The sequence below is a fragment of the Cebidichthys violaceus genome, unplaced genomic scaffold (assembly GCF_023349555.1).
Source record: "Cebidichthys violaceus isolate CVI_PGR_0920_01 unplaced genomic scaffold, fCebVio1.0.p SCAF_3, whole genome shotgun sequence".
Taxonomy (NCBI): Eukaryota; Metazoa; Chordata; class Actinopteri; order Perciformes; family Stichaeidae; genus Cebidichthys; species Cebidichthys violaceus.
This window is the reverse complement of record NW_027176483.1, coordinates 12,805,804-12,826,122: the sequence shown is the minus strand read 5'-3', so window position 1 is coordinate 12,826,122 and position 20,319 is coordinate 12,805,804. Positions and strand designations below refer to the sequence as shown.

Genomic DNA, 20,319 nt, shown 5'->3' with positions numbered 1-20,319 from the left:
TTGAAAAGAACACATTATTTTGTACTTTGCGAGTGTTGAGCTTTATTGCTGACATGCCAAATAGAAAGTTGCATGTACAGTATAAGTGCACAGGGTCTCGGAGTTTTTCTCCGACTATATTGTTACCTTACCACAACATAATCAGCATCTAAGTCTGCGCGTGCCATTCACCCAGACGCTAAAGTCCCTGTGCAGAATTGCAAAATAAGTTGGGTGTAAATATGTAATTGCCAGTGCTTATTCTGAGATCTGAAATATTAGGCAGCAATATGGATCGCATTAAAATCCTGGTTGTTAGGGGTATCGGTTACACTGAAGACATGCAGGAAAATGTGCCCTGTCTGCGAATCTGGCGGAGATGGAGAGGGTGAGATGAGGGGGGAGATAGGAGCAGGAGAGGGTGAGGAAATGGAGAGGAAGAGGAGAGGAAGATGAAAATCTCTTAATGTCTTTCTGAGAACATAGACACATTATTTAAATCTCCATCACTTTTTAATGTAAATCTGATCATACTCTGCGCTGGACGAAGGAGGGGAGAAGTGAAGCAGAGGCAGAAATGAGGATGCACACACACACACACACACACACACACACACACACACACACACACACACACACACACACACACACACACACACACACACACTTTGTTAGAAACAAAAAAACAGAGAGCAGGTTTCAAAGATAACATTGTTAGGATTGAAAGCTGGATGTCACCATCTCAAGTCACACTTTCACTGGAATAGAACACAAATGCTCACAAAACACTTTTAAGATGACATCAGCTGTCCTTTGCCGTAATGACAAAACACTTCCACACGTTGGTTGTGGAATATTTTGTGTGTGTGTTGGTATATATGGGTGCATGGATAAGTTTGTGTGTGTGTGTGTTTGTGGGGAATCTGATATCTGCCTCAGGCCCCATGGCCCTGGTCTGTCTGCATCCGAAAAGCAAACTCTGCAATTATGATGACCGCCCTGTCCTTTTCATTTCCCATCTCTCTCTCTCTCTCTCTCTCTCTCTCTCTCTCTCTCTCTCTCTCTCTCTCTCTCTCTCTATATCTATCTATCTATCTATCTATCTATCTATCTATCTATCTATCTATCTATCTATCTATCTATCTATCTATCTATCTATCTATCTATCTCTATCTCTCTCTCACACGCTCTTTCCATCTCTTTTTCTTTATTTTTCTCTCTTTGACCTGTCTGCGTCTCTTCTTAAGGTAAAATAATTATCAATAGTAAGTCAATAACAGGCTTGATTACACCTCAAGCTTCAACATAAAGTCTTCTTGCACCTTTAACTCACATCATTGCCTCTCCTTAGAATGTTCTTTTTCTTTTTTGCCAACAACCTTATTCAGATTCATTAAATTGTAATGCAAATAATTATTACTATCATGATTTTTACTCTATAATTTTGTACATTGTGCCCTGTCAAATTTTAATATGATTTTATTTTTTCATGATTTTTCCAATTTACAGTGAGGCCTTAAAAACATACTACATGTAGTGGTGGAAAGCACCTACATCTACTCAATTACTCTACAATTCTTTATTTACGTATTTCCTTTTGATGCATATTCCACCACATTACAGGAAAATACTATACATTTTATTTCAGATTAAGATATTTAAATTTTTTTAATGAGCAAATAAAATATAATACATCACTATACTGTACAATAAATAACACAGGAGTATACAATGTCAAAATTGTGTCATCTCGACGAGCTATAACATTAAGATTCTGCTCACATGATTAACCATCAGTATTAATAATTATATAAAATAAAATGTAACACGGCTGTTTTGTCTGCATGAGTACTTTTGGTTTATTTAAAGTACATATTGCTGCTGATACTCACCAATATATTTGCAAAAGTAAATTTTTTAATAGTAGAATTGGAATGGATTATTTATATATTGTGGTATTGGTACTTTTATCAGCTGAAGGAAATACATTATTGTTCCTCCGCTGGTTGCCTGTAATTATTTCCCCCTTTTTCTTTTCGAGTCCTCCCTCCTTTGTGTTTTTCTCAGCATGCTCAGTGTTTCTCTGCAGCCTCCATATGACTCCTTGTCAGGTCTGAGTGAGTGATTAACTAATTGAAGTGCTTACTAATTAATGTGTTTCATTAATTACAGTCATTAATGCTGTGTTTACTAACACTGCCTGCTGAAGCCTTCGTACGTCACTGAACGTAAATGTCGGCAAGTACTAAACCGAGGCCTGGCCTTTACGTGTGTGTGTGTGTGTGTGTGCGTATGTGTGTGCGTGTGTGCGTGTGTGTGTGTGTGTGTGTGTGTGCGTGTGCGTGTGCGTGTGTGAGTGTGAGCGAGGTGCCCCTGATGTCTGTGTTAAAAGTATCAGCACGTATGTGCCTCATTCTTCATGTTTCTCATCTGGAAAATCGTCCCATGTCCTTCCTTCACCTTTCCCATATCTGCCCCTGCAATTGCTTGATTTGTAACTTGATTTCAGGAAAGGGAAAACCTGTAGATTATCCAGCTTTCATTAGGGGGGAAAAACCCAGTCCGTGTCAGAGAAAGAAGAAATCAATTTAATACAGACTTAACTGGAGGAAATTGCATATTCTGCTTGTACTGTATGTGCTGAACAGGCACTTTCTCTTCCTCACCAGAGACCTGCCTCCTTATTAATTGCAGTGTGTGTGCGTGTCAGTGAGTAAGTGGATGTCTATGTGCGCGTGCGTTTGTTTGTTTGTGTGTGTTTGTAATGTGGGGAGCGTGTGCATTCGTTTGTGTGTTGGCTGCTTGAATGCGTGTTTCCTGAATGTGTATTCGGTCTCTTTGTCTGTGTGTGGAGGTCAATCCTCAGACCTGTGGTAGGGCGCACAGCCAGATGTGTCTGTTTCTTTATTTACGGTGTGCATGTGCGTTCACCGCACGTAGTGTGTGTGTCCATACTTCTTTGTTGGTGTACGGTGCGTGCATAAGCACAAGCGCATGTGACTTAGCCAGGTGGAGAGGAGATTGGTTGGTATTTATGAACAAACGTCATAATTGTGACAGGATGATGTACGACCAGCACGTTCCACAGTCCCCCCCCCTCCCCCCCTCAGTCCTTTTCTCTTTTTCTTTTTGCTCAAAATATATATCTATGATAAAATACAGTCTTAAAAGCTGATGACCAATTTAGTTTGGCGTGTTGCGGACAAGGTCACAGAGATCTGAGTTCCTCCGTGGTCCTCCCTCCGAGGCCTGTTCTAATCTACAGAGCAGGAAGAGGGGCTCAAAGTCATTTCTCTAATTGCTTTTATAAGGTGCCCTTTTCACACGATGTCTTCCCCCGCTCGTTCACTTTCACCGCCATTACGACGCCTTACCGCCGCACCTGCTGGTTAAAAATGCCGTCATGTAACATTGCTGTTGCTTTATATTGATACCAGGTAATCAAAGGGAGCAATAGAAACCACATCCACCTATCCAGGTAGTGCACTTTTCTGTCTTCCCCACTGGCTCGTTCACCATCCTTCTCCATGCCTGAGGTGTTAACCGGGGGCTGCGGGGTAAGTGTTTTGTATAAATGGGGGGTACTTTTTGATTTCTTAAGTGTTGTCCCTGCATTGGTGATCTATAAGGGGAGCTGAGGTGGTGAAGTGAAGATGGAAACGGGGGTTAGAGTGTGCGAGGGAAGGCTGAGAAGGATAAGGGGAGAGGGGGGGGATGAGATTGAGCCTAGTGCATTAAGACAGTGTATTATTTGGCGGTTCCACTTGCTTGCGTCCATTAGGGGTGGCTGCTATGCTATTAAAGGGGTCAGCGAAGTGTGTGTACCTGTGTGTGTGTGTGTGTGTGTGTGTGTGTGTGTGTGTGTGTGTGTGTGTGTGTGTGTGCTTTAAGAGTTAGTAGAGTGGTCCAGTGTCTTATTGAACAGGATGGGGCTCCCCTGCTCTAATACCTCTTCATTTTATTGGATTGGATGGCCCCAGTTATAATTGTATTACGCCCCCCCCCCCCCGCATTCCGTCTCCACAGCAGTGACCACATGTCATTCCCCAACACACGTGGAAAACACCGGGAGAGACGAGGAGAACCTCTGCAGAGGCCAACTCACGCAGCACTTTTGCTCTCCATCCTTGCTCTTAGTTCCCTCCTTCCTTTGTCACCTCCTCCTGGTGAAAGTCTCAGAGGTCATTGTCATGTCACAGAAAGCTGAGAGTGGAGGGCTGAGGGATCTGATGCCCATATTTCCATCATGGCGTGGTGACCTTGCTGCTTTCTGGATGCACGGTCACGCAGACGGACACGCAGTGGCCGCAGTTTCCTGTTTTTAAGCCGCAAAGCTTATTTACACGAGACGCGCGTTTCATTCATAATTAGCCTTTTGCATTTCGATGGAGCGATAGGTTGTGTGTAGCTGGGGGCAGTAAGTTCTGTCACCCCAAGCCGAGCTCTGTGGTGTTGCACACTCAGCGATTACTCCGGAGTTAACCAGAGAGGCTTCGCTGCCTCTCACTTTTCCTTCGCCCTTGAAGAGACCAGGAGTTGTCAGGGTCCTCATAAAAACCCTGAACGATTGCGTCCGTGCGTTCTTCCCTTCTTTTTCTACCCTTTTTTTTTTCCTCTTCTCCTTCCAAAACCTGGCCATCTGTCTAATTGTTCACCTCCATCGCTTTAATGCTTTTTACATGCTTTTCCCCCCTCTTTCCAGGCAATAAACTTTATTTTCTTCGCAAGACTTCAATCTGCAGGGGGAGGGTAGATGGGCAGGCAGGCTGCTCACCTTCTCCCTGCTGGATTTGCTCCAGTGGCCCCCCTTCAACCCCCCTCTATCCTCCCTCTGGTCTCCCATTACTCCATCTTTCCTTCCCTCCCCCCCCCTGTCTCTAGAGAAGGGGATATGTGTTCGTCAAGCTGACACCTGCTCTCATCTTCTCTGCTGGTCCTACACTCATGGAGGGCTACCCTGTTGAGGAGGCCTTATACTGACCTGTTAATTACCACACTGCTGCCTTCCCTGACCTTGTTTGGAAGTACTGTCTCAATTTTCTTGCTGTTCAATTCAACTTTTCCCACACATTTTTACCATAAAGTTTTCTTGTTATACCACACATCTTCCTCTTACACTTGTTTGAATACTTGGCGACAGAAAGTTTCTCTCGCAGCTCTCTCATTTTCACTTTACCTGCATTTCTGTGTATGTGTACTGTGTAAAAGTGGCACAGGAGTGTAAATGCTGCACATACAAGTCATTAAATTAGACAGTTGTCTCCTCTCACCTGTGATTACTGCTGTGTGCAGATCATATAAGCAGGTACCCTATAATCATATCTATAATAGCTATAATCAGCCCTTTAATGCTTTGTAATAGCATCCATATAATGGTATAGAGTAGCATCAAGAGAATAATTCAGGCATAGATAATGGTGTGATAGCGTGGTTTTACCCTTGAGTCACAACACTGAATTTGTTGTGTGTGTGTGTGTGTGTGTGTGTGTGTGTGTGTGTGTGTGTGTGTGTGTGTGTGTGTGTGTGTGTGTGTGTGTGTGTGTGTGTGTGTGTGTGTGTGTGTGTGTATGTGTGTGTGTGTGTGTGCATGCATGCATAAATACGCCCGGGGGCAGTTAAGGTGTCTGTAAAATGCCTGAAGAATCACATTTCCATCAGAAGGCGCTCTTAACCCTTTCTTGTTTTCTTTGTGCTCACTGCTCCATGGAGCGTCCTTGCTGTGAGTGTCATGTACACTTAGCTCTGTGGAGACAGACACGCAGAGGAAAGACATTCCCATATGACGCACACAGACGGAAGATCAGATCAGGGGAAAAGGCTGACAGAGGAGCAGCAGCGGTGGCGTTGGCGGTGGATGGGGAGCGGAACGCTGAACGCTGTTCCGGGGTATAATGTGAGCTGACAGCGTTCCTCGGGGACGGCGGGCAGAACGAAGGGGAGATGTAGCATCAGGAGTACCTGGTGCTGCTGAACCCAGAGCCCAGCTGGGAGCCCTGGGAGCAATTTCTCACTCCCTCTCCCTTTCCCTTTCCAGCATGAGGGATGAGTCTAATGGACCGTTAGTCTGAACAGAACACTCTCCACCTTGGTTCACGCTGCACGCACTCGTACACCGCGGTCCCGCGTGAGCTCATATGTTGCAGGGAGATTGAACCTTGGTTGTGAGTTGAGGGGGGGGCCTCTGCTGATGAAGACGTAGATAAGTGCAAGAACGGGGCAGAGGGTCTAAGTTGACGTGCTTTAATACACATGAACGTACACTGTTAGTAAAGAGATATGCTCCTTTAGGCCTGCATGCGTCTCTGCTGAGGCCTTTGCCCCGCAGCAGAACGCTACAGTGGGTCGGAGAGGATGATGAATATTTAGCCCGTCTTCCTCAGTGTGTAAATGCAGCTATGCATTCACTTCTTAAGTCATTTATCTTTCTCTTCTCCTTTTCTATCCTCACCCTGTCTCCTAACATATGGTGTAAGATGACACACACACACACACACACACACACACACACACACACACACACACACACACACACACACACACACACACACACACACACACACACACACACATACATAAATGCACTGTGCTGAAAAGTCAAAAGCTATGGTGTAGAGTTCTTTGGGAGTCTTTAGACAGTGTGACTACGTGTCAGCACTTTTCACATATTTTTTTACCAGTTTGAATGAATGTAATAGTATCAGTATCAATAATTTTATTTCTATAACCCCAAATCATGAATTCACGAATTAGCAAATTTGCTTTAAATGTCTTTACAGTCTGTGCAGTGCACAACATCTTTTATCCTTATACCCTTGATTTTGATCAAGAAAATCTCCCCCAAAAATCCTTAAAGCACAACAAAAGATAGAAACTTCAAGAAGAGCAACAGAATAGCCAATTGTTCTTCCAGGATGACAGACGTGTTTACCATTCACAAATTATTTTTTACAGAGGAGACCTGTTTAATTGCATTTTAAAACAGGGTGAAACAGAACACCGCTTTATCATTTGATCCTGGACTTAATGATCATTCTTTTTTTTATTTATGTGTTGACAGTGAAGATAACTGAATGGTGCTGACCCCGTTGCTTTTCTGTTGCTTTTAGTTATTACAATTGTGCTTTTGTGTTTCCTGTCTCTACAGCACAAAGCAAGGGTCGAAGCCATGATGTGCGACCTGGCCTCTCTCCGCAGTGTCAGGGAGTTTACAGACTCTTACAAGGCCAAGAAACTGTGAGTATAAACCAAACTATTCATTTTCTAAGCTGGATCTTTCTCTACTATTTTCTGTCGTTGTTAGATTATTTTCCTAAGTTTTGGTAAGATAAGAGAGTAGACCTAAACCTTTAAAATAACCTTATTTCTCTTAGTGCAGAAGGCAACTTCAGAACTTGCAGAAAACCAGCATAGTGAGCACCGCTATGACTTGTGTAGATGCCCTGAAGATTGAAAATTGCTCTATGGAATGTTGCAATGGTGTATTTGGACTGAAAGCAGAATTAGCCTGGTCCCTCCAATATCCTAGGTAGCTGTTTGAAGTTGAAAATCACACGTTGAAAATAACCTTTTGGATCTGAAAGACCATCGAAAGAGAGGGGAGTCTCCTGGTCTTTAATCAAATGTATGGCAGCACGCCGAACCAACAAATCATGACACTGTCTCTCAGTTAGTCAAAGCTAACTTTAAGTAGCCTTCAGTTCCATTTCAACTTCAAGCTGTTTTTTCATCTTACTTACGCAGAAAGAGAGAAATATAAGGAAACACAGGAATAAGGAAACAAATAAGTAAAAAGCAATGAGGACTAAACTAGTCTGTCATTCAGGACCAATGCATTTGTCACCACTACTTCCCACATACGCCATACTTTAAGGACAACCAAACTGTTACTGATGGACACCATATGGACACGGTCCCAGGAGTAAATGGGTGTATTTGTGTCCATTTGCTTGACATTGGTGGAAACAGACTACCAGACTTCATGGCACTTATTTTGTGGTGGTCAGCTTTTACCGCATGTGTCTTGCGTCGCGTGGTCGGTCGCTCAGTTGCTATTTTGGGGTCATGTATTCTGTCATCCATACAGCTCATCCACCCGCAGGTGTGTGTGTGTGTGTGTATGTGGGTGTGTGTGTTGGTGTCAGGGGAGCCCCTTGGGGAGAGGCAGGGCAGTCATTGCCCGTAGCAGCCCTGGGGCAGGGTATGGCCATCCAGGACACGTGTCTTGGGCCACAGCCAAACCTCGCGGTGGCTTCCCTCATCCTGTGTCCTATAAGTCCCTCCCATCTCTTACATGTATCCCTCCCATCCACACTGCTGTATATTAACCTCCCTTTAAGCCTGCTGTCCCCAGAAACCTTTTGCCTGGTTTGTTTTTTTGCATATGCCTTTTTGCAATTTGTTTATCTGCAGCCGCCTCTCTCTCCTTCTCCCTCTCTCATGTTGTCTTTCCGTCTTTCTCCGTCTGTGTCTCTCTCGCTCTCTCTCTCTCTACCTCAGTATTTTGGCAAGGTTGTATTTCTTCATTAGCTGTGCTGTTGGGGGGGGGGAGTGGGGGAGTCCCAGGGGACGTCAGAGTACATTAATTCTCATCAGAAGGCGAACAGAGCAGAGTGGAGGCTGGGAGCTCTGAGCTGTGAATGGCACTGGGCAGCTGTCTGAGTCTACCACCACTCTATTACTGCACGTATGTCTTCAGGCATAACACACGCAGGAGCTCGCGTGCTCGCACACAACACGCACATACATGTGCATACATGCACGGGCACACGCTCAGACAGTTCTGTGTGCGGATGCATACACACACAGTTTTGTAAACACATAGAGACAAACACACTCATACACACACGCACAATAATGCTCCTGCAGCGTGTCATTGACAGGTGAAATGTAATCAGAGTCTTTTTCTTTTCCTTCTCTCGTTTCTCACTCCCTTGCTTTTAAGTGCTTTAGTCAGTGGCTTTCACGCTGCTTTGTGTTCCATTGACCCCGATTCTGCTTTAATTGCCTGTCCTTTGAAATGAAATTACCTGGATATTGATATTGTTGAATGCAGTGCAATTTCATTGGGATGTAATTGATGGAGGACAGCGTTGACAGAATGCCCCTAATACAATTTCTACTGAACGGCCCATAATTAACACATGCAATTTGTTTTCACCTGTGATTTTATTTTAACTGCATTTATCCCGTTCTAATTTCATGCATATTATATGTAATGAGTGTCTGTATAAACACACGTGACGGAAACACTGTCAGATTGTTTGTTTCAGGTATGCACTTGTGGTGTGTGAGTTTGAATCTGGATCAGGATGAGAGGTGTACACATATCCATATGTTTGTTGCCAGTGCCGCTTTTCCTGTAGCCAATAAAGTGCAGTGTTAATGACCAGTAGTCTGAGTCCAGCTCACACAGGCAATCTCTTCCTGCTGGCCCACATTATAATGGAGGTCAGGGGTCATACCCAGGGGGGTTATTTAAAGTAAATATACAAACTGATGTCTCCCCGTTTGGTAGTTAACACCCTCGTTTGACCAGCGCTGAGATTGCACAGTGCACACAGTGTTGTGTGAGGTCCTAATGTGGAAAGAGGGACTGTGGTATGCGGCAATAGGCCTATTAAAGACATTCATTAGACCTGCGCTTATGAGAGAGGGACTAACTGGTGGGCAGTTGAATTAACAGGCCTTTTACATTACAAACAGACTCACCAGAGGCCCATCTGAGCTGCGTGGGGGAAATCGCTCTACTGGCCAGTGAAAAGTTGGTTATTGGAGTTTTTGATCACAAATCTGTGATATACTTTGAGTGACATGCTGAGGCTCTTTTGTAGTGTACGGTCACAAAAACTGCACAAACCAAATTTGAATATAAAGAGGTGTAACTGACAAAACGGAGGGTTTAAAACAACGGCTACAGTGAAAGGTTGAAAAGTTAGGTCAAGAGTTCATACCTGTGGTGTTATTGGAGATTGCTAACAGACCCAGGAGCCTTGCCTTGTACAGCACAATGTTACTGTACTTCACACTCTATTAGACAGGGGATCACTGGGCCAACAACAACCAACGCGTTTTTTTAGTTTGAGAGCAGAACTTGACATCACAGCAACTGTGGTGCTTTACTCTTCTACCTTGTTTTATCAGGTTTAAGTGAAGTTCACAAACGTCATTTATTTACATTTTTTTCTTCTTCTATCAAGCCATTAAGTTAGACGTCCTCACCTTTTTTTGGTGTTGTAAGTGAAAAATTTCAATATCTCGCTACTCATGTGTGCTCTGTTGATAATGTGCTGTGGTCGGCATTCTCCAAGTTGACTTGTGACTGGGTTTGTGCTCTTTAATGAACCTTTGTGTGTTCGGAGGCCTGAAGGTGATCGTACAGTACACTCCTATGTAATAGCATGGGATGGCTCATTATAGCAGGGCATAACAATTCACACATTAATTTTCCAGCATCCAGTTTTTAATTAATCCAGTAGGCAGTCTTAAACACAGGGTACACAAATTGCCTTCGGCCTCATAATTAATTCTAATGGAAGAAATTAAAAATTGGTGGGGTGTGTTTGGATTGTTCGGCTGTGTTACTGTGGTTTCGAGCTCGCTGGAGCGACGCTGTCACCGACAAGGATCTCTCACTGCCCTGACCAATCCAGCAATCTCCATTTACTGGCACGTGAGCAGGGAGTGTTACCCACTCGCCCACACAAAGTCTGCAAGAATGGAAATGTCTGTGTTTTTTTTTTTTTTTTTAATTTTTTTTTTTATTGGTTCCTGAATTAAGTCAGTTGTTTTTAACATCATGACTTGTGTGTGTATTTCCTTTTGATCGGCTCTCTTCGGCTCAGCCTCTCTGAGTCGATGTGTTGGTGGGTTTGGTTACTCCGAGTAGTTACACAGAGCCAGTATCAACACCCATTACTTCCACCACCCTTGTGTGTTTGAAATGGTTTAAGATTGCTTTTCAATGTGTTGTTGCTCTTGGATTCCAGCCAGCTGTATTCAGTATCTACAGTACCTGTCGAGCCATGGGGAGTAGCACTGGAAACCTCTGTATCATATCAGCATTACTGAAGCTCTGTCTCTGTAGACCTCTAAAGTCTCCCACACTGTGGAATAAGACACCCTGTTTCCTTTCTCTGCCTTCGCTTCTCCCTGTTCGTCTTCTTTTTTTTTAATTTCTTCTCCCTGTCTCTCCTTACCTCTTCTTCAGCCTAAGATTGAATACAAATCCTGCTTTTATGCTGCTGTGTCTTCTTTGTTTTCACTTATAATCAATTTCATTTTCTGCCCCCCCCCCCCCCCCCCCCCCCCCCCCCCCCCCCCCCCATAGGCCCCTTCACATTCTGGTGTGTAATGCAGCAGTGTGCACTCAGCCCTGGAGCTTGACGGAGGACGGCCTGGAGTCCACCTTCCAGATCTGCCATCTAGGTCACTTCCTGCTTGTCCAGTGCTTAGAGGACGTGCTGCGCTGCTCGGCTCCCGCCCGTGTTGTGGTGGTATCCTCTGAGTCCCACAGGTAAAGACGGTAAACTAGCCATGTAAAAAACGGTTGACGATGTATTCGTGCATCAACATGTTCTCAAAAGAAGACTGTTAAAATTAGAGTCTTTGTCTATTTTACTAAATAATAAGCATTACATGTGCATTTTTATAATAGAATTCTTATCATTTTCAAATACAATTATATTCCAATTTTGTACATTAGTACTATGAGTAAACTTTTAGGTGCCTTGTGGGATTTTCTTTGAAACAAATAAAATGTATGTTTTTAGATTTGCATTCTTTCCATCCATGTTTACTTATTTGCAGTCTCCCCTCCTTTTGCTGGTGCATTGCTGCATATCTTGGTGTGTTGCTGCCTGTTGTAGATGAGTGGAATAGTGTGAAAACCATTGGTAGGACTGTGTTTAAAGTGTCATCCACGTGCACATGTGTGCATGTACGAGACACACCAGTGGCACTCATTCTACCACCTACCACCACACTAGATTGCGTTCTTAAATTTAACACTTTAAAGTTTCTTTTGATATTTATGAGTCAACTTTCCAACCATTTATCAGTTGTTTTTTTAAAATCCACATGAACCACTCTTCACATTGGCATAAATTAGATCCTCACACAGCATTTCTTTTATTTCAAAAGGAAATTCGTCAATTTTATAGCTGGTTCGCCTGTTACTCCCATCATTTCCTTCTTACTAAACAGTGGCGAAGAACACCAGGAGTAAATGCCAGCCGTTGCACCAATGTGTTTGAAGAGGCTGAGCACCACACTCAGAGAAACACAGCGGATGTTAATGGTCGTGTGAAATTTTAGCAGTGGCGCTCATAATTCTGCAGCGGACGGTGCAGAATGAATTTAGGGGGCAGACACGCACCTGTTCCCCATTAAAAAAAAAAAAAGTGCTCCAAAGCGCTTTAAGAGGAAAAAAAAAGGCTCCACGGGGAACCTCTAACTCATGCAGAACTGGTCTTATGCAATATGTATGAAATTACAAGAATGCCAGACAAATTCAAAGCTATAATTTCCTGATCCTTGTATCACATTGTATGTGATTTCCTTAAAATGACCTCTTTTTCAGTTTTGAGTCAATCTTGTTTTTAACCCTTGTCAGATCAGATAATCGTAGGTGTCTTTCTTAAGATTTAATGATGTTTTACTGATGATCATACCTGATTGATAAAACATTTGTAAATGAAATAATGTCTAGGCTAGGCTATTTAGTATAAAGTATTAAACCCTCACCACTTGCAATGGTGTCTTTGATTTCCCTATATTTCCCTTTACTTAGATAAGCTCTCACTGGAAACCATAGACAGATATGAACCACACTAAGCACAATGCCACTCCCCCGCTTTCCAGTCAAATCTGTAATTTGTGATTATTGCTAATCAACATAGTAAACACTGTTTTTTTTCTAGATTGAATACAGTACCACTCTCTTCTGGTATCTTCAGTTTTCATGAAAATATACTTTCATGTCAGTACTGATTTACTTGACAGTAAAAAGCTGATGTGATAACAGGTTGCTGTGGAAATGAACCACCCTGGCAGGTTAGGGTTGGAAATGTTGTTAAATGTGAGCACCACAAAGTACCCCCCCCCCCCCCCCACACACGCACATATTCCCAACATACAGTGTTAAACCATATTTAAGTCAACAACTCTTCAACTCCAGTCATGCAGTTATAGCTGCTACATTGGCGAGTTTTGGCAACAAACTGATAGCTCAGACTTAATGCACATTGTCAAACATGACAGCCTCACTCACTGAAAACTCATTTCCCTCCACATGCCGTCACTATGAATTAAACGTATCATCAACATGATGGATGGACTTATCAGCTAAAATTAACTTTGATCAAGTATCTGCTCCATTCTGTGTGACCCCCTGACTCAGCCCCTTTCTCCCTTCTTTTGTTTTTCAAGTCTATCTTTTTGTCAACTCCACTCCATAGACTTCTGTTTTTCCTGTCATACAGTAGTCAGGCATGATGTCTTGCAGTGATCTGTGAGCCCAACCCTGAGCCATGTGCTTCAGAGTCAGTCAGTGAGTGAGTGAGTGAGTGTGTGAGTGAGTGAGTGAGTGAGTGTGTGTGTGTGTGTGTGTGTGTGTGTGTGTGTGTGTGTGTGTGTGTGTGTGTGTGTGTGTGTGTGTGTGTGTGTGTGTGTGTGTGTGTGCGCGCGCGCGTGCGTGCGACATTGATCCAGTCTCCAGTCAGTCAGACGGCCAAGCAGAGTGATTGATTGGAGCTCGGCAGAGTGACCTGAGACAAGGAGAACATACGCAGAGTTATTCTAGCAGATCAAACAGCGGCACTATTACAGGGGCCCTCGTGTGAGTTATGTTATACAGACGGCCATGCATGAGAGGACAGGAGCAGCTGAGGGGACGACTTGACACTCAGATTCACTTGGGGTCACACTGCTATTACAGGCTGTAGGAAAAGTGAGAGGAAGAGAGAGCAGGAAAAGCTTATCGAGAGAAAACATGTCATGGAGGGAGTATTGACAGCATTTGATTGATGCAAGACTTGCCTACACAATGAGAACAGTGAGGTCACACAAGTTTCGGTGGTGTGAAAACTGTCAGGCCCGCTATTGAAACAGTGTGTACGATTTAAACACATTGAAAGGCCAAGAATGGTCAGGTATTCTCTTCACTCTTTGCCCTGCAGCTCACTCTCTCTCTCTCCTTCTCTGCCTCCCCAACACATACACTCACCTTTCCTCCTCTCCTCCACAGGCAGCAGTGGCTTTAACCCCTTCAAAGAGGGCTTAGGCATGGACTAGAGAGAGTCAGTTACACACTGACACGGACTAGAGGGAGGGGAAGAAGGAGCGAAAATAGACAATATCTCATATTACATCTTCCATTCTGTCCACCTCATTCCAGACCTATATTACATCTATTGAAGTTTCTCCCTTTTTTGTTTGTGTTATTTTCAGTTTCCGCTGATTTCCCGCTTATTCACTTAGCTTCCCCTCACAAGCGGTGTGTGACCCCTGACCTGGCAGCATATTGTATTCCCTAAGCCCCTTGTCTGCTGGTAAAGCATTGACCTATAAGGGACAGGGGTGGGAGAGATGGACACACAGGGAATGGCTGGACACTTTATCAGTTTCCACCACAGGGGCTTACTGTGGAATTGGCCCAGTACAGGTTTACTTTGCCCTAGTGCGGCATCTGATCTGGTCCAACAAGGGGTGATGATATCTTCATTAAATTACCTCTGAGAGATCTAATGTGCAGCTCTGGCTCCATACGAGATATTTTAGCGAACCAAAATCTCTATATTTTATTATGCAGGTTTTGTGTGAAGCATCTGGCAGGGTAATTCATTGATTACAGTTTCACTGTAAAACCACATCCAGGTGTAACCAGGCACGACTTCAGTATAACATGTGAACACATTTTGGTGTAAAAAAAAAAAAAAATGCATTTGGTGCTCAAGCAATTGATTTATCAACCTCTACTTGCTAAAGTAGTTATGAAGTTGCAGCACATGAAATGAAAAGCCTGCAGATGTTGTAATTTAGCCAAGCAAGGATGTTGCGGAAGGCGACAGTAAACAAGAGGCAGCAAGCTTGTAAAATCACAACAAGGAAACCAGGTGACATTTTGATTGGTTGTTTTCTAATGACTGGATTAATATGTAGGATGTGTTCCACCGGTTTGGAGCCCATGTCTCTTTCTCCCACACATACACAAACACACACCACACACGGGGAGTGCAGTTTTTGCGCCCGTGTATTGTGATGTTATTGCGTGACTGCATAATAACACAACGAGTGGTGTAATGTTTAAGGGGCCTTGTCAAACATCTGGAGTTTAACAGCTCTGTCGCAGGCAATTAAAGAACATCATGTCACGTCTTTGATTTGTATGCAGCCTGCACTACACATCTGTCAAGTAGAAAGCCTACACACACACACACACACACACACACACACACACACACACACACACACACACACTCTAACTACTCTTGATCTGGACTATGTTTCAGGTTCACAGACCTGTTAGACTCATGTGCCAAAGTGGACTTGGCCCAGCTGTCACCCCAAAAGAAGGAGTACTGGTCAATGGTGGCTTACAATCGAGCCAAACTCTGTAACGTCCTCTTCAGCAACGAGCTCCACCGCCGCCTCTCACCTCACGGCGTCACCTCCAACGCGGTGCATCCTGGGAACATGATGTACACCTCCATTCACCGGAGCTGGTGGCTGATGACCTTCCTCTTCTCTCTGGCCAGACCTTTCACCAAGTCCATGGTAAGGGACAAAACCAGTTTGAAGTGTTATGTAACCTTGTGACTGCACAAAATGGGAGCACGACCTGACTGATGTCAGCCAAAAATACTTTCTTTATACCTACAGATGTTGATAACTACCAGAATGGATTGGTTGCTATTTGGTAACTTTGCGTTGCTCTGACGCTAGTTATAATGTTCTACATGGAGAGCAAGTCGGTGAATTCGACTCACTGCATTACTGTCTTTGTGTTCCGGCTCCGATGTGTCCTTTACTCAGCCTATATATTTGTCTTGGCACGTTCCTGGGAGAGAGGAGAGGAAAAGGATGGAGAGGGGTTGATCTGCTGAGTGCTGAGGGCTCACGGAGAGAGTCTGGGTTTCACAGATAGAGAGATAGTCTGCGGTTTGTTTTCCTCTTCCTCCTGTCACTGTTTATTTAACTCTGAGAGGCAGTTCCCCTATCCTCTCACAAGGGTAGGCGATATTCCAGATCCTGTGTACCGCCACTATCAGGTTACAGTAAATGCACTGCACAAACTCAAGTCTCTACTCCTATGCAGTCATGTACTCTAGAGTACTAAGATAATAAGCTCTCTGTCAAATGTGTTTTAGCATTTACCTCATCCCCATCAGGAGAACATATTACCAGATATTTTCAGGTGCATTATCTTGAGTTCTGAGTCACATTAGCAGGCTGACTCAAATACTACAGTAAAGACGTAATGTCCTCACAGGCTGCTTGTGAGAGATACAAAGAAAGGAGGCCAGGTGTGAGAATTGACTCTCTAGTGTGATGGTGGCGGGAGTTAGCATGACCCTGGTCGGGTCTCTCTTTGGCAGACTGGTCCCAGTTTAGGGGTGCAAAGGGGTCCCAAGATGATGCAAGAAGTACAGCCGCATCATGAATGTGTGGGCTCACCTATGGCTGTCAATGGCATCCGATTGGATCATAACATATAAAAACGCACTGCTGAAGTTTCCTCTCAAGGCAGTCACCTCTATAGTGCAGCTTTTGTGATCGTGTGAGGTTGAATCTGCTGTAGGTGTCCACTAAATGACTACGTGAAAGTGTTCTAAGCCCATGTGTGCACTTATAAGGTGATGTTAGGTGCCTGAGGTTAACGTCCTCACACACCTTGAATATGAACGATAAAATCCCAACACTATGATTGATCTTAGTCTATATTGTGTCCTCTGCTCTGTAAGACTTTTCAATTGATAGCAGCTCTCTACCCTTTAGGCTCCACGGCCTCCTAATATATGCTTTAGTTTGACTATTAAAAGCTTTCCATTAGCTACTCTTTGTACTTTATCAATTTAGTGTTTGCACTGAAGGGAAGGTGTGATGTGTTGGAAGGCAGCATGTTGGAGTTTTAGTGAAGCGTTATTCTGATCCATCATGTTTGACAGACACAAGGCCTCGGGCCGTCATTTGTCTCCCCTATTTCTGACACAGGATGAGAGATGAGAGGAACTGCTCCTCAGCACCTTTCCGCAAAATGCCAAGCTGAACATTTCCTCAATTGACTATTTCTATCACAACCCCCCCCCCCCCCCCCCCCCCCCCTCCCTCTTTGTCTTAGCTCTTTTTCATCGCTTGCTGTCTTGTTTCAATAGTCAGACCTGGACTATATCATTTTCAGACCAGACCAACATTTGTCAAACCGGCGTTTTTAATCAGATCTGAAAGTGTACCCTAAAGTGGATGACACTCGTGTGTGTTTTGTGTGTCTAAGAGAAGGGTGTATAACGTTTTGGATGCGAGTGCACAGACGCAATTAGCGGAGCGGTTTCTCCTCCAGAACGGGGCTGTGGCTTTTCTACACGTGGTTAATTAAACGTAGTGTGGATGTTAGTAAATATTAAAGGACAAAGGTAGAGCTAGTAATTAAATTCTGGTGTGCTGACACAGCGATTAGCTAAAACTCATGTCTGATAAAGGCCACACACACAGACACATGCACACACAGATACAGAGGCACACCCTTAAGCTGAGCATTTGCTCTTATTTAAATCTGGGCTTGATAAGGCCCCTGAAAGTGTATCCTCTTTAAAACCCCACTCCTCACTCCTTCTGCCCCCACATTAAGGGCTTAATAAAACAGTGATATTATTTCAGTTATTGGTTGCAGGGATATGAAGATGGTATCGCTTTAATTGCTTGCGTACGCTTGCGGGATCCATGGAGATTGTTCTGGGATGCAAACATAAGCAGAATGTCGACTCCAAAAAACAATCACAAAGCCCCCGTGTGTGTTCTTGCGCAAATAACCAGCCTCTCATTTAAAACACAGGTTTGATTTATAGGAGCACAGGTGGAGTGATATACAGTTGCCCTACACGAGAAGAAACACGCAGACACACACATACATGGACAAGCACACACATGAATTCACAATATGGAGACTACTGAAACACCTAGAGCCACATGTGGTCCTACATCTTTAATTTGATTGTTGTAGTGAAGGAGAGGAGGTGTCATGTCAGGCCATAAGCTCCACATTTGGTCATCCAATCATGTCCATGCCTTCCTCCCACATTAATTGTGCTTCATGCTCTCTAATTTTATCAGCTCTTTCACTTTTACCCTTAACTTTTATCTTTCTGCTGCTGCATTTTGCTCGCGTTTTTTTACCAAAATGTATTTTGACTTCCTCAACTTTGCATCCTTTGTGTTGTGGATTCTACTTAAGGGAAAGAAACTTCTCTATTAGCAGCGAGCATAGCCCACTCTGCTATTGATGTACAGAACTGATTCTATTTTGCTGAGTTGAGAAAGGCATCTATAAAGAGCCATGACATTTTAATCAGCCAACCTATCTCTCACTAACATCATGTTCCCCTCCCCGTGCCTTGATCTGCTTATCAGAGATTGAGCGACCAGGCCTGTAACTCCTGTTTCTTTAATTCAGCGTGTTTAGAGTGGGAGTTTCGCCTGTGTCCTTTGGTGTGATTATCACCATTGAATGATCTGGCCTGCAGTGGTGTGTGCTGCATGTGTATGTGCCCTGATTTACAGTATGTGTGTGTGTGTGTGTGTGTGTGTGTGTGTGTGTGTGTGTGTGTGTGTTCGAGAGCGAGACTAAGGCAAAAAAACAGCCGTTATCACAGTTCTGTTTAATGCTCAACATTTGATTGACATTGATTTTGCTTGATTTATTTGATCTAGGATAGGATTTTGGGCCTTTGACTATGAATGTATGCTGTAAAAGTTATTAGACAGTACACTTTAAATGTGTGTTCAGCTTGGGGGTTTGATTCAAACGGCTCCGAATGAATTTCAGTGACTGTTGCAGTTATTAGTTGGGCTGTAACCTTTGTGAAGTTGTCACCGTCTTGTCACGCTGTAACGCTGACCCTGTGACATTTTGTTGACTGACTGATTGCTCCCTCAAGATCAGCATACCCTCCGGCTCTGAGCAGCTGTGCTCCGCCTATACTCATCTAATCTATACCTTAACTATAGGCACAGACAGTGCCGAGCTGAATGGAGATCAGTGTGGGCAGTGGCTCCAGTATCTCATCATCCACTATAATGGATAGAAAGAAGGGAGGGAGATTTTGTGGGCACGGGCCTAAGAGGCTGCGCCGGTCCAATCAGACATCTTAGTTCCCTGAGGGGCCGGTTTCATCAGCGCTCCCTCGCCTAGTCCCATGCTTCTTAGCGTTTTTAGCGTGATTATTTCACCCAGGATCTTGCCTCGGGCACCAGGCCACCTTTTTACATATGCACAGGCTGAACTTTTGACCAGGCACCAGCAGTCAGGACTGTATTAGAGCAGCGGTTGTTCAGTCAGGAGTAGTGGGACCGCCGGTGCCTCCTCGGCTGAGCCTTGCCTACAGTGTCCAGGAGCTCCGTCCTACACCTCGGGGGTTAACCCCAGAGACAGGTCCTGCAACGAAGACGTCAGCATTAACATATAGCAGACGAACAGCGAGGTTGTGGTGTACGCGAGCACAGCAGACACGTTTACCTCAGTGTTCTTTATCAGCTTCTCTCTTGCAGACAGACATAAGGTCAGGTGCTCTTAGTCTAGTGATCTAGTGTAGCACACAGACGCTTTGGCTCTGCTGCACACCCAGGCAACCCGAGTGTGTATGTGTGCTCCGGTGTTGTGTGTGTGTGTGTGTGTGTGTGTGTGTGTGTGTGTGTGTGTGTGTGTGTGTGTGTGATGCTCAACCATGTGGAAAGAAAGAGGAGCAGAGGTCCCAATCTCCCCGCCAGCCCCCCCTTCCCCTCTGTGGGGTTAGATGAGCTGCCAGGTCCTTGTAATAGAGTCCTCTTGGATGATTAGGAGCTACACAGGAGGGGGGTCAGCTCCAGCCTGACTGGAGACGCTGTGTAGGTTTCTCCTCAGTGGTGTAGACAGAATATTACAAATTATGCCAATTGGTATGAGCTTCACATACTCAGAGTGGACCTCTCTGATGATGCACCAATTTCCTTTTTAGAGGCCTTTTTTTTTAACATATTTGAGGAACTAGATATAATGAACGTGATATTCCAAGCCAGACATTCCCTGCTGTGCTGCTGCACTGTATGGGAGGGAGCGAGACATAGAGGTGGAGAGACAGACATGGTGGAAGA

General features: G+C 44.2%; 1 protein-coding gene across 1 annotated transcript in view; it reads left to right on the top strand.

Moving 5' to 3' along the window:
- Nucleotides 1-20,319, top strand: part of wwox (WW domain containing oxidoreductase) — a 125,925-nt gene that overhangs the window by 27,363 nt on the left and 78,243 nt on the right. Inside the window, exons 6-8 of the mRNA XM_068722361.1 lie at nucleotides 7,124-7,212; nucleotides 11,306-11,491; nucleotides 15,486-15,750. Of these exons, the coding sequence (XP_068578462.1) occupies nucleotides 7,124-7,212; nucleotides 11,306-11,491; nucleotides 15,486-15,750 (540 nt within the window). The remainder of the gene's footprint in view (nucleotides 1-7,123; nucleotides 7,213-11,305; nucleotides 11,492-15,485; nucleotides 15,751-20,319) is intronic.